The sequence below is a fragment of the Ischnura elegans genome, chromosome 7 (assembly GCF_921293095.1).
Source record: "Ischnura elegans chromosome 7, ioIscEleg1.1, whole genome shotgun sequence".
Classification (NCBI taxonomy): Eukaryota; Metazoa; Arthropoda; class Insecta; order Odonata; family Coenagrionidae; genus Ischnura; species Ischnura elegans.
In genome coordinates, this window is record NC_060252.1 from 13167016 (window position 1) to 13181458 (window position 14443).

Consider the following 14443-nt stretch of genomic DNA (forward strand, 5'->3'; position numbering starts at 1 on the left):
GATGCTTCCTCTCTGTCGTCGCCTTGGTTAGTCCACAGCTTTTCTCTATCCATCAAATCAGAATAGATCAAAAATTAACCCCCATTTTAGTATCATTGAAATGCGCGCTGAATACCTTTGAGACCCCATTCCCTAAAACAAATAATAAACCCTTAAAATATCTTTGGGACTATGCGAGTCCTGAAAAATCCAAACACAGAATCCTTCAATGTGCCCAACTCCCTTCCCAGATTCCCACTCCCAATTTACCGCTATGTAATTGCATGACTCATTTTAACACTAAAATGATCAAAGTATAAAATATGAATCCAACTAATCCAGAAACTCCTAGGAGAGAACCTATTGGCTGTGCAGTGTGCACTATGGTTATACTATAAAAAGTGAAAATTTGCTTATTCTCTGCTACTTCTATGTAGTCTACTTCGACGATTAATCTCCAGTGGCGGATCCAGGATAGAGACAAGGGGGGGGAGGTAAACCCCCTGCAGTAATGAGGGTTCGAACAATATTACCATTCTATCTATAAGCATATTATATCATAAATTGGATTTTATATATATACTATATTATAGCATAAATTGGATACCCATGGTGTGGTGCCCTCCCTCGCCCCTCTCTGTATCTAACACAGTATTGTAACATGTCAAAAGCGAGTAAAATAGGCAGTAAGTTTAGAGCTAATTTGTATATCAATGCGTTAAAGTAGGTAAATCTATCGGAAAATATAACTAAATACTTTTGTACAAAGTGGCAACATCCAAAAATTTCTATTTTATCTACAGTGTGTTTCGATCAGCCACTGGTATTATCTGCTTAAACCAGGCTTTACCCCCTTCCACTTCAATTAATTTTCTGAATATCGTGCTGTTATTCTCTATTTATTTTTTTGTGGTTCTCTTTTAAATGGTTGGTAATGATATGTTATTTTGTAATTTGTAATCAACGTAGAACCGTGTAATTACTAAACATGGAGAACACAGCTATCGCTACTCTAATGAAATCATATTAATACTTTCAATTTATCATGTTTCATGAAATATGAATTATATATGTATGCTATGAATGTTTTAACATTGTAAAGCTTTAAATATAATTATAATGTTCCTCAAAATAGTGCTAAACTTATGAAAATCCAATGACGAAATACACTCGTCATTTCGCGGTTTGGCGTCGAAAGTTCATGAAGAGCTAGACTCGTCATTACAGCTCAAAGGGGTTAATGTCGACTATTGAGACTATTGTTGTTTTTAAATGTGTCTTCCAACTTCTTTCCGTCTCCTCCCTTCGAGTCCGTCACTACTCGGGCCATGCATAGCGCCCACCCGTCGTAAGCCAGCCGCTCCTTCCACGCAGGCTCATCCATCCCCCAACCCCTGCCCCACTCCCCTCACCCCCGACCATCCTCCCCTCCCCTATCGACCCCCACCTCCTCCACCACCTCCCCTCCTTTCCCCTCCTCCGGCGCTCGGTCCGACAGACTTCTCCACCCAAGCTCTCGACTCATTCCAACCTCGACCTCAGGACGTGCAGTACGGAAGAGAACCCTCGGTCCCCCCTTCGACGCGCGACCCAGGGCGGCACAGCGTCGGTTTCACAAGTTCTCCGTGAGTTCGCGCCAGCTGACGGGCGAAGGGGATTTCAGGGCGACTCCCCCACACAGCGATTTCCCCCCTCGAGCGCTTATACCCTTCTCCGAGCGGCCCTGGTTCCAATCCTCGGCCAACCCCGCGCGGATTCGCTGGGGAACGATATCCTACCATCGCCCCGCTCTCGCTGGTGCCTCCTGTGTTCCTCTTCGCGGACTTCCCAGCCTTTTCTACCGCGGTAGTTTGGTCGTGACTGGGGATTTCTCTGTGATATATTTCGTGTGTTTCGCCGATTTTCCTATTTCCCGTGGGAAAATTTGACAATCCACCTCCCAAGTGTCTTGTGTTTTTTTTCCTCTCGAGTGCTCATGTTGTTCTGAACCGAGTGAGTCAGTACCCCAGAATAGGCTTCCTACTTTCAGTGTGCAGCGGGAAATGACTTACCCTGTGTTCAAAAGGGAACTGTGAAGTATCCTCGTGTTTTAGGTGCCATTCGACTGGCGAGTCAACGTACCGTGCCTGGGATAGCCCATACCCGAAGATGGCTACGTGTTTCTGAGGAAATACTCTACAAAATCTTTCCTCGATGCGCCATTTTACCTTTGATGTGAAGATGAAGTCATTGCAATGGTCGTGACCATTCGAGCCCATGGGTCTCGAGTTTAAATACGGGATTATCCCCATGAACATGGGCAGCGAACGATAATGTTTCATTTTTGATCGTCTGTGAACGCATCCGTGACAAATGGTTTGAAGATTATGTTGAATTTCCACATTTTTTTATAGTTTACCATTATTTTTTTTATTTTGTGTAGACGTGATTGATAAGACTGATTAATATTGCGTGTGTGAATAGTTCCCACCCTATCTAGTAGGTCATAATCATTCCTGAACTCCTCAGCGTGTGATTTGTATACACTTTTTGGGCTCAAGTGAAGGATATCCATAATCTACGCTAGTCAACCCGAGTCATTGTTCTGTACTGCTGAAAACATCTCCTTACCGTTATCCCATATCTCCCCGATCAGCCGTGTCGCCGTCAAAGAGTTGGAAGTCTTGTGGTGACGACACAGTGACTTTTGTACCCCCTTTCCAAGTGAGTGAAAACCTCGAGAAGAGTGGATGAAAAGGATTGCTTCTTCGTTTAGGAGTGCGACGAGGAAGAGGAACAAAACTTGCGACGTGAGTGTCGTAATGCATCCTCGTGACTATGAATCCACACAGCAGGGCTGTGGGTATGATCCCACGCAGGAATATGCTTGGATTGCGGAGAGGGTGATTGATAGAGGTGAGTACCGTCTCGTCTTGGTGTATCTTTTCGGGGAAAGAGAGCGGAGAAACCTGGGGTGTTTTCGGTATCCGAGGGACCGGATTCCCTTTCGTTAGTCCCCCTTTAAGGACACCCTGGGTTCGGGGCGTATCGCTTTCGGGGGCGATGCCGTGCAACCGCGCCGCAGAAGGCCTGGCTCGTCGCCCCGGCAGGCAGCTGCCCCAAAGGCCGTCGTAAAACACACTCGTGCCGGGAGAAATCTGTGAAAATGATGAGGAAAACCGTTGTTTCGCTAGACAATGAGGACGATTCTGTGTGGTGTTTTGCTCGTTTCCTAGGTTTCGCGTAGTTGCACGTAAAAGTCTCGAAACTGTTTCCTCATCCGCGGAAGGTTGTCCTCATCGTTTCTCGGAAGTTGTGAATCAGGGAAGTTGCGTACTCCCAAACTTTGCTTGCGTCGTCGAACAAAAAAGTGATAAATATTTTCGCGTACGTGCGTTGAGAGAATATTTTGTACGTCATTGTGGTTCGTATCCTGAAGTAATGCGTAGGAGTAAGCCTAGTCATCCGGTTTCTTTCGTGGTTGACATTCAGGAAGTGGATGATATCAGGGAGGGGTAGGCACGGATGAGGATGTAATATTTTTCAAAATTTCCCGAAAAAACAGCCATTATACATTGTATATGTGTCTATATTTACAAGAATGTGATTGGTTTTTCGTATTTTAAAATCCTATCCTATCCATAATGGTTCAATTACCCCGTGACGTATGATTTGTATACACTTGTTGGGCTCAAGTGAAGGTTATCCATTTAAAAGCTAGCCTACCCGAGTAAAGTTCTCTGACGTATCGTTATCCTATGATTCCTCAGTCTGCTGCTGTGTTTCTCCCTGCTTAAATATTTCCTGTTAGCTCCATGAAGCGATTACTGGTGGATTCAGGATTTGGGACCAACATTTCGGTAAATTCTTACGTGTATACGTACTAAAAGCTCTCCATTTCATCGTATCCAAAATTTGGTGGCAGGTGTAGTGCATTGTCCGACCCAGATGGTGCGTAAGGACCATAGACTTGAGGTAAATACACGTAGATACGCTTCCTTCGTGTCACAATTGCTCATAACCCACGCATTTCCGTACCTCGGATCGGAACAGCGACAATCAAGGACGACGGGAAACGATTCCTCCTTGCGTGAGAAACGCGGCTCGTTTTACGGTCCGGCATTTGATTACTCGGCTGCCTTCGGTGGAGTTGGTAAGGTGTGCGTGGGCGGGGGTATGAAAGAGTCCGCCATCCGTGGTGTTGGTTCCCTGGGCAGATGCGGGCGCGTCGGCCGGTCGAACCCTCTGTCGCCCGCTTAAACCTCCCGCATAACACCGTACCCTGCCTCCCGCACCGGAACTGCCGTTCCTTCGTCAAATTGAGAAAGGATCTGGTTTTGTGTAGCAACGCTCCCATTCCAATAGCTGTAGCTAAGATAATAGCGAAAGAATGCGTTTGTCAAAGCTTTCTTATGTAGTCATTGGTTATCTTTGGATAGTGCTACAAGAGTGATGCTATTGTCTATTCGCAGGAACACTATTTGATGACTATCGCCTTATGTAACACCGCCTCTGCCAACTGAAAAGTGAATTACTGCCGATTAGCTAATATTCTCTAATAAAATGATACTTTTCTAGATATTTTACGTTCACAGAATACGCTTATCCACTTTATTGTAGCGTGTTTGTACTTCATGTTGCCGGCAAATAATGCTTTCACTTTCTTTTTGTAACTTATTCATAATCCAGCCAAATTACAAAACTTTTTTTGTGTTACATATATCCATCTCACTTTCTCATCTAAAACGATGCTACTGTTAGACTAAGTCGAAGATAAGGTAGTGAACGGCTGAATTTCCCTTCAATGTGGACCTTCCTGTTTTCGGAAAATTTATTTTCCAGTGTACCTAGTTTTAGAGTTCACCTCACCTGTTTTATGTGCCTTCGCTATCCGGTCCGGAAATATCCATTCCCTTTCCATCTCAGCCAATTTTCCATGTTGACATCGTTTCCGCATTGATTCCGCAAATAATTGACCGAGTCAAGGACAAATCGTTGGTACCTACACTCTTTCGGGAGTATATATACGCCCACTGTTGCGTTCATTGCCCGTGCACGCAGTTTTATTGGCTACTTTCGATTCGCCGATCGCCGGTGTTGTTTTTGGGTCGTGTCTTCCGGGTCCTCGGCGTAAATTTACCCATTCGTGTTTGCCCTCCTCGGCCGCAGCGGCGTTTTATGAACTCGGCGCGGCCCTTCGTTAGCGCTCGACCCGTCCGTGCCGGGAAGTAGCGAGTTTCTTTCCCATTCCGTCTGGTCATCCTCTCTTGCTCCCAGCACGCACTTTCAATTACTGCGACCGCTCGCAAACGTCCGTCCGGCAGTCCAGTCCTCTTCGCCCACTGTCCACCCCAGCTCAGAACCAATTAAACCCGACCCGCTGGACAACGAGAGACGAGGAGAGAGTGAATTATTAGGTCTGCGACCGCTTTTATTCAGCCTTTTTCCCCCATCCCTTTGACTTTTAAGCGATGCCAGGAATCTGCCCTGGGTCTCCTGAATATGTTTACTAGTTAGCAAAGATAACATTTCGTGACTTCCAAGATTTATTTTAAAAATTACCGCCGGTTTCTCTATCAAGCTATAAGTAAGTACAAAAACGACAATCCGTTGTTTGTGTACTTGATTATGGCTTGATAGCCATATGCGGTCGTAATTAAAAAAAAATAAATTGTGAAACATATGAAGTGTAATCATTACTAATATGGAGCCCTTCCACTGCCTTCAAGCTTATTATTCCGATTTCATGTTTACTAGTTCTCTTTCGTGAAATGGTCAGGGTCACTATCGTAAACAGGCGTATAATGCGTCGCCATAAACAAGCGAGCTAATGTGTCGTGTATATGCGTGGGTCTTTTCAGATGGTAGAAGGAAAGTTCGCAAAGGGAGGAAGATTTTACGTGGATTAGGGAGGATTTCTTTCGTTTCCGGGATAAACTCGTCCCCAAAAAATGTTTGAACAAACAGCATGAGGATTGCGACAGATATTTCGTATTGCTCTTTCATCGTTTCTTTTGATAAAACATCGGAAAACGCCCATTCAAGTTTCAATCGTAAATTAACGGAAGGTCAAATGTGAATATGTGTGGCTGTAAGGCCAGAGTTAGGGGTTTGCTTTAAAGCTATCCTCTCCACGTTTGTTTTCCCTGGTAGTTGGGTCCAATTTTTTCAAATGTCAAACCGAACACAAGTCGTCCTTCAGAAATTGAAATATAAAAAAACTGTTACCCTGTTTCTTATCAACTTTCGATTCGGATGAAATCGAATAAGCTCCATTTCCAAATGCGACCAAAAAATGAAAAAAGTGAATAAAACGGGGAAAATATTACACTCGCGAACGGGAAACATAAATATTTTCGCTGTTCGCTCAAGTCGTTCCTCCTCGTCCGCAACGTACCAGTTTATTTGTCGTGCGAGCTCTTTGGCCTCGGTATTTATTTAGCGATTTGTAAATTTCCGTGAAAAATAAACGCACCGGGAAAATGCTCAAGTTCGCGGCGGCCTTTGGGAAGGGGAACATGTCAACACAGCGTGGGGGAGGAAGCCTCGATTTTCCTCTCCGTATGGATTTGATTAATACTCTTGGATAGTGGCAATCGACAAAGAAAATATTCCGTGTCCTCTGCCTCTGAGTTGGGGAAATTGTGTGGGAAGTAAATGGAAAGGAAGATTCTAATCGCTCAGGAGAGAGTATAATTTTATCAGTCTGATGGAGGAAAAATTACATCCTAATCCTGTGAGAGTAAAGATCGGATCGGATTTACATTCCGTTGTAGCTATGCATTGTTCGGTGCCATCCGTTTCAGGGGAGCTGGAGTATCTCGCCTTGCCGGAGAAACCCCTTGCGTTTACCGATGAAGAGCCAAGAGTCGGTGATGGCGAGTCTGGTGTGCGCAGGCGGCCGTCTTCCTTGCTCTCGAGTGTTTCTCCACATTGCTGCCTAGGTGTCGCCACCGTACGGCCTCCCCGAATTTCTTTCCCCCCCACCTCTCTTTCCCCTCCTCCCCCCACTCCTCCGCCATTCATCCTTCTCTGGGAGGGGAGATACGGCCCTGCTGATCGAAGGCGGTCGCCCGTGTTGTGTGCTTGGGTTGAGGGGCCTCTTGCCGACGAAGATTTCCATGGGTTCCATCGCTGCGTAGTGGTTTGGCCGACCCCAAGCTGGCTCTCAAAATGTTTCCTCAAACGTATCTTCCCTGATAGGCCACGAAGAAAAGCATATTGAGACTCTATTGATGCTTACCATACAAAATATTCCGCAATTTTTTGTGTTATTCATGAAATCAATGCGGGCTTTGGTCATATTTCTCATTCCGCGGTCATGAGGAGAGCCCAAAGTAATTCTGCAGTAAATATTACGCCAGAAATATAGTATTTTTTTTAATTTATAACTTATTCACTCAAAGAAAAAGATACGCGCTAAACAACTTTAATGGTATAACGTGGATAATATGGTATGACACGTTAGATGAGAGTACCCGTACGTATATTAATGCATATTTGCCATATTATACATCTTTCTATAGATAGTAGTTAGGTCAAGTTATGGGGAAGAATTGATTGCAACTTCATCCGTGCTCACGAAAGCACTGTTATCAAGTTTGTTGGATGACCAGGACTTGACTGTATCTGTATCTGACGGAATCGACTTCGTCAGAGTCAATGCTCCCTATGAAATGCTTACGTTTCACTCTATAAAAAGCACATGAGCTAAATATTCAAAAGCTTTAAGATTCCTGAATAGTTATTTTTCGGTCATAAGATATACGAACTAGTGAAATTATGTGGAGATGAAACATTTGATGGTGAAAAATTCTATATAATAATCTTCGTATAATAATCAACCTTTATTCCGTTTTATGGTAACTTTCTTTAATAAGAAATCGTATTCCAAGTTAATGCACATTCTTCAATATAGTGTTTTTTATGCATATCACTGAAGTTCTGGAACACGATTGGGGTTTTGAATGCATTCTTTCACAGCGATGGATCGAGAACCAATTAAATATGCTATGAAAATCTTGAAAGTATAATTATCCCATTTCCTTCAGTTCTGGTGGTACTGCCTTCAGCAAGGACGTTAGGTTAGCTGTATCTTGCGTCAGATTGTCGACTTTTTGGATTCAGATGAGCGCAGGAAATTCTTGAGCCTTCCTCAGTGGATTTTCTCACGTAAAATCCTTGACCGTAAGACGGACGGCCTGTACGATTCGAGCGGCCCGCTCCCCGCCCCGCCCGCTTCCTCTCAACCGGACATCAGAAGGCGGCGTTGCGTGATTATAAAGGAATAAAGGGTTGCTACATTCTCCTTTCCTCCCTCCTCTCCCACCCTGCTTCTTCCGAACGTCCAACATTCACACGTCGTCATGCGAAGTCCATCCCCTTGGTAACCTGGCACTGGCTTTTTCGGACTGCTGTGTTTAGCAGGACTTTACATGGTAATTGCCCTTAGTCAGCTTTTGTGTTTGGTGGATTTTATTTTTGCTGGCTATTGTTCATAAACTGACTACGCCTCGCAATCAGGCGTGTGGCGGAGGGTGTTAGGACACCAGCCAATAAAAATAATAAATTTTTAAATAAAATATATGAAAAAGAGATGCGAGTATTAAGCCCATTAATATTATTATGGCAAAAATTGTTACAAGTCGGCCATAAAGTCGGGTGGTAACATAACGTCAGAAAATATATAAAAACAAAAATACAAGATACGAAGTACCAGCTTGGTCGATAGGTTTCATCTCACCAAAAAATATTCAAAAACCAAAATACAAGACATAGAATATTAAGTACAAAAGATTTTGAAAAAGCCCTCAAAATACATTTTTACACAATGCATAACGAATTGTGAAAACGAATTCCTGTACCTACCCGTTCGGCAATATGTCTCTTAATTGTTATAATGCCTTGCATCGGTTGCGCTATTGTTTCTATGGCCTGTTGTATTGAAAGAGTGGGCCTTCTTCGTATTACTATCAGAGGATGTCAATCAGAGTGTCATGAGTTCATTAAAGGGATGTTTCTTATGATTTCGCGATTACTGACAGGTATTTTTCTTTGAATATATTTTAAAATTGACTACCATCGAGGCAAATAGAGGTCTCAAAATCGAATCGAAACACTTGGTTTTCATGCTCTGCGTTGTATAAGTGCCCCGCCCAACATTGGGGACAGACTTATATCTAAAATTCATTCAAAGTGGTTTGATGCGATGGTGACCCAAGGATTTGAAGCCAACTTAGACTGATGCGCAGAACTGGTTGTTACAACCAGCGGATTGGGGATTGTGTGCTGGCTTACTTAAAAAAATACTTATAATGAATTCATAAAGAACTGTTGTTTTTTCCGTGTCTGTATTGATAATATGTGGTTGATATTCACTGTGGTTGTTTGTGATCTAGCCCACATTTTGAGTTCACAGTTACTTTGAGTATATATGACCTCAAAGAGTATATTTTCCGATATTCTCGCACCGCTAAATGTCTCATTAACATTTCAGCCAAACATTCAACCTCTCGCAACTCATAGAGCCTTTAAAAATATAATGGGCATCTGGCGGAATACAGGCTTTCTCTCGGAATTTATAAATTGTAACAACTTTATGAGTTACAAATTTGAATGCCGATTTTAATTCAGAACCCATAAATTTCACGTGATTTTTTTGACAAGTTTTGTCGTTTTTTATTCTCCTTTTATAAGTCCGTGCTGGATTAAATTAATAGTCTTTAGTATATTTCCTTTCTTGGTTTTGTATTGTGTCGTGTCATTGTCATTCTCTCAGAAAACATGCTGTTAAAGCTTCAATATGATCCGACACAGTTTATTCATATATAACTATTTATTTAACGATGAATATATTTAAATATATCATTAATCTTTCTGTGCATACAACTTCGTGTATGTGACAGTAAACTATAGAAATGAAATTTCCTGTGGTAACGCCGACAATTTCTAATCTCCAGCCACAAACAGGCTTAGGTGATAGATGTGTTGGCGGAAATGCTAGCCTCGGATCATTCCGCATTCATTTTGACCTGCCGATTCTCTCCCGAAGTAGTTAGCATTGCATATTGCATGGTCATGCCTGGTGGCTTGCCGTCACCATTGCGCTGCTAACGGGGCGCCATCAAACCAATCGCGAATCGTAATCTGGCGTTCGGGAAATTCACTCACTTGCGCGACTTTCGTGTGACGATGACCAGCGATGTGGGCTTTCCCTGATGCGCCACAGCGCCGAAGCGCACCTCTTTCAACGCTGCGTGCCCGACAGTGCTCGTTGCACTCGGCGAGCCGATGGGAATTGACTCGTGGGCCGATGATTGGCTTAGGCCTTTCCGCGCATGTAATGACGTTGCCCGCAAAGCCGCCCGGAGGGTTTTCGGAAGGGAGGGTTGGATGAAAAAAAAAATAAGACGAAAGCCTGGTTATTCAGCAGTGCGGACACCCCGTTAATGTACAGGGGGATGGGAAGTTTGAATGGTCATGCAAAGGCAGTAGGGGGGTCCGCCACCCTCCTAGGTGACCCTGGTGTCAGCAGGGGTGCTATGTGCTAGTCCCTTTCCCTCACATTCTCTTGAGGGCCCCTCCCTGGTTCGCCACCCCTGCATCTATAGTCGGGCGTTGCGTGAACAATGGCCAATGTTGTGTTCGATCGTGTTCGGTGAGCAATTATCAGTTCGGTAGATATTCGCCACTCCTCAATCTTCTCTCGCCTCCATTCCTTTCGAGTGAAAAGGAAACTGAGCGGGGAAAAAATATTGATTAATGACGACATGCTGTTGTTGTTATTGTATGCGTGTTTAGATATTTTTTCATCACCTCGTAATTTCCTGGGCGCCGGCCCACTTAAAGGTCTACCCGCCTGCCCTCAGACCTCCCTTCCCTTGGGCCCGGTTTTCTTCTGGAAGCCCGGATCATTTTGTGAGGTTTTGTTGCGTCCGAAGCGTCATGTGGCCCCTTGGATGGCCCTCATCTCTTGTTCTTCCAACGTGATCTCGGGAACACCTGACGCGGGGCCAATCTAGATTATTTCCTCCAGTAGTTATGAAAGGGCTGGGGGAATGAGGAGATTGGTCTGAAAAAAATGGTAGGCTCACGACCTTGGGTTGTTCAATAGTTTGAATCCGGCCGTGGGCATTAATCGCAGGCTTCATGTTGCACAAAGAATTGGATTAACTTTTTCGTATAGATTGAATGCGCACTACTAGTTGCATCTAATTGAGCCATCATCACTTACATGGACTTTGTAAAATATTTAATTTATAATTTTCTATGAAAAAGTGCATTTGTTTCATTCATAACATGTGTTAAGGGCATGACTTTTCGCCCGAATCTGGTGAATTTGCTGGTAACCGTCATCAATACGGGGTCATTGCAATTCTGTTCTTCCTTGTCGATGGTGCATATTGATATTCATTTTTAATCAGCATCGTTGAAAGCCATTTTATTGCGTTTGGTTGTCATTACGTTTTCAAATTTTTGTTTCCCTATTTTACCTTTTGAGAATGGGTAAAATTATTTTGAGAGAATGGTTCACTTTTAGGCCGGATTATTGTGGAATTGGATCCAGGTAATTTATCTTCCTATTCGCTATCTAAACCAAAGAGTATTAGCTGAAAAATATTTCACAGTCGCCCAATTTTCCCATGTATTTAAATGGGGCACAGTTCAAGATGTCCTTCTCAAGATGGCTAAATGCGCAATTTCTTGTCATCGCCCATCGACTGCAATGGTCAACCTTCAATCGGGTTCGTACTCGTTAATGGCATGTATCGATTTATTTTTTTAAAAATAACAAAATCAATGCCAAAACAAAAATCGACGATTGAGCAAAAGCCTTCTGGCAATGTCCGAAATTTGGCGGCGCTGGTAGTTGTCGTTCCCGCTTTGCATTTCGACGACTAAAGTGTGCTTGTGATTTGTGTCTGGGGGGAAGGATGCATTTTTCCCCTTAATCCTTCCACCCTTTTGTCAGAAAAAAGTCGTCTAGTTTGTTGTTTCCCCTCGCTCATTTTAGTCTTTCTCTCTCGCGTTTGCAATGGAAATGGGCCATCGACCTAAAATGTCTCTCCCTCCCTCCCTCCCCCACTGGTCCACTACCTCGCTTCCCGAATTGACGTCTCTTCGGCGAAATGCTCGCCGCCCGATCGTCGCTTTTTTTTGATGGCCTTATTACTCGCGTTGCGCTTTTAGTCCCTTAAACTACCTCCATGCTGGGAGCTCTCTCTCTCTCTATCCCTCTTTTTGGTTTAGTTTTTTTACATTTTTTATATCCTCGTGCGCACGATTTCGACCGGCCGTCAGAACAGGGCTGTGGGAAGGATGCGGCAATTCTCGATGGATTCCGACGAATTTTTCATCCTCACCGCCAGCGTTCCGTAATTTTTTTATACACGTGCGAGGCTACAGCATTTGTGGTATAGCGCATATGGGGACGTTGAATTTGAAGTTCAGCTCGCGTGAAGCTTACACTATTTTCACTACCGATGCGGCGCCGATGGGAAAATGTGGGTGACGTGAAATTAGTTTTCGAAACCTCCCTGTCTGAATTTTACGTGCGATCGTATTCTGATCCTCCGTCGAAGCCGTTGGTCGAGAAAATGAGAATACGAGTGGAAAGCGGAGGTTCGGCTATGAAGTCACGATCATCAATCATTGATCCTGTGATTGGTTCCGTGATATTCTTTAAGGCTCGGGCATGTCTTCACATTTGTTTGCTTCCGTGTCGTTACTCCTCGTCCGTAGATGGATTACCCGTCCCTTCCATATTTCTCAATCATTTCCTCTCTACTTGTGAACATAGCATGACTCGGTGTTTACATTGTCCGCTATGTGGTTGAAAATGTGTCATTCTGAACTCTTATTTATTCCCTGATTTGGCAGTCACCACCTTCTTGAAAAACCATTTATACCTTGTGTTATATTTTATCGTTGAATAAACACTTCTATCGCTATATTTGGTGTTCGTTTCTTACCTATAGCTGTATTTTACGTTTACAGTTAAACAAGCAAAGCAAACAACAGTAGCAGTCACCATACCGGTCGTTCATTTATTTGTTTTATCGAAGTCGTCGCGGGTTTTCCCTTGTTAAGTTTCGCGTTTCCTTTGTCTCATGTCTTTAGTGCATACCTCTTGCGACAAACATTGCATTCCATTTAGTCACTTGATATGTCTCTGTTCGTATGTTACGGTGGAATCTTAAAATAGTTTTTAACCTAACTTCTCGAGTTGATAAAACACTTAAATTTTAAAAAGATCAATTGTTGATGGCAATTCTTGTTTTTAAATCGTTTCTACTCAATCCGATGAATATTCAGCGATTGCAAATATAAAATCACGAATGGATATAAGTTTTAAAAATTTCTACAAACTGTTCGTGGTGGTACTGCATGGGAAATTTAGAAACCCAGAAGCATGGTTTGTGAACGTATGTAATTTTAAAAGTGAATTATTTGCGAAATGTTAAGTCAAATTTTACATATTTGAAAGTTATTAAAATTTTCGTTTTATTTTGACATCGTGCATTTTTTGCGGGAAGTAATTTAAATTATATTGCAAATTGACTCATTTAGAAATAAAAGAAATGTTATGTCAAGAGAAAAAATATATATCAAGTACTTATTTGTAAAAAAAAAACAGGTTTTATGATTTGTTTTTCAGTTTTTAACTTATAATAACCTTAACCCGTTACGTCATTAATAGCTAGGAAAAATATGCAGGTGTTTGCTTAACTCAGATCGAGAATATCTCGCTGAACCTCTGGATGCATGCATTCTTGCGGCATGTGCTGCCTTCTACTTCTTTCTGGCCTTGCTTGCAAGCCTTACGGAAACCTTTTTCCCTGTTCAAGACGATGTGGCCATGGGAAACGAGGGATAGGTGGGTGGAATCAACCCTCTCACCCTTTGAGCCGAACCCGCATAATATTTTCGGTACTCGTTCCCGCAGGCATATCGCCTTCCCCCCCCCTCACCCCCATTTTATAGACTCATGTTCCTCCAACAATGAATGACAGGTAATTTCAATATGGGAGCCCGAGGCCGCTGGGTATATTTTTCGACAATGCCGTTGAAAACCATCAATCTATTGTCAGCCCACGTACGTGACTGACGGTTAATAGTTATCCCCTGAAATATGGAAGGGAGTCTTCCCTATTCTCCATAACCTCTTGGCCCTTCTAAAATCCTTCCCCCCCTCCACCGTCTCATCCTTTCAGCCCATACCCTCTCACGGGCAAACATTGCCTTGGATCAAAACCTTCCCATCGCGTAAAAGGGTAATTTTCGAAATAGTCTTGAGGCTTCCTGCAGCCCTCTCTGTGTAAGCGTAATGGATTGACTCCGAAGTCATTAGAATATAAATTAATATATTCTCTTGTTGCTTATTTTGTATTCTTTGGATAAAAACTTGAATGGAATAGCTGTTATAATCGTATAGTAGTTGGTCTGTCGTCCCACTTAAATATTACCAAGGCTACATGTACATGCT

The 14443-nt window shown here is 43.1% G+C and overlaps 1 protein-coding gene across 3 annotated transcripts in view; it reads left to right on the forward strand.

Moving 5' to 3' along the window:
* Window positions 1–1542: 1542 nt before the first annotated feature.
* Window positions 1543–14443, forward strand: part of LOC124162914 (teneurin-m) — a 343415-nt gene continuing 330514 nt past the window's right edge. For 2 of the 3 annotated variants that reach the window (XM_046539642.1, XM_046539643.1), the window contains exon 1: window positions 1543–2874. In XM_046539642.1, coding sequence (XP_046395598.1) covers window positions 2709–2874 — 166 coding nt within the window. In that variant the 5' untranslated portion in view covers window positions 1543–2708. The remainder of the gene's footprint in view (window positions 2875–14443) is intronic. The other variant, XM_046539644.1, reaches the window with a different exon arrangement.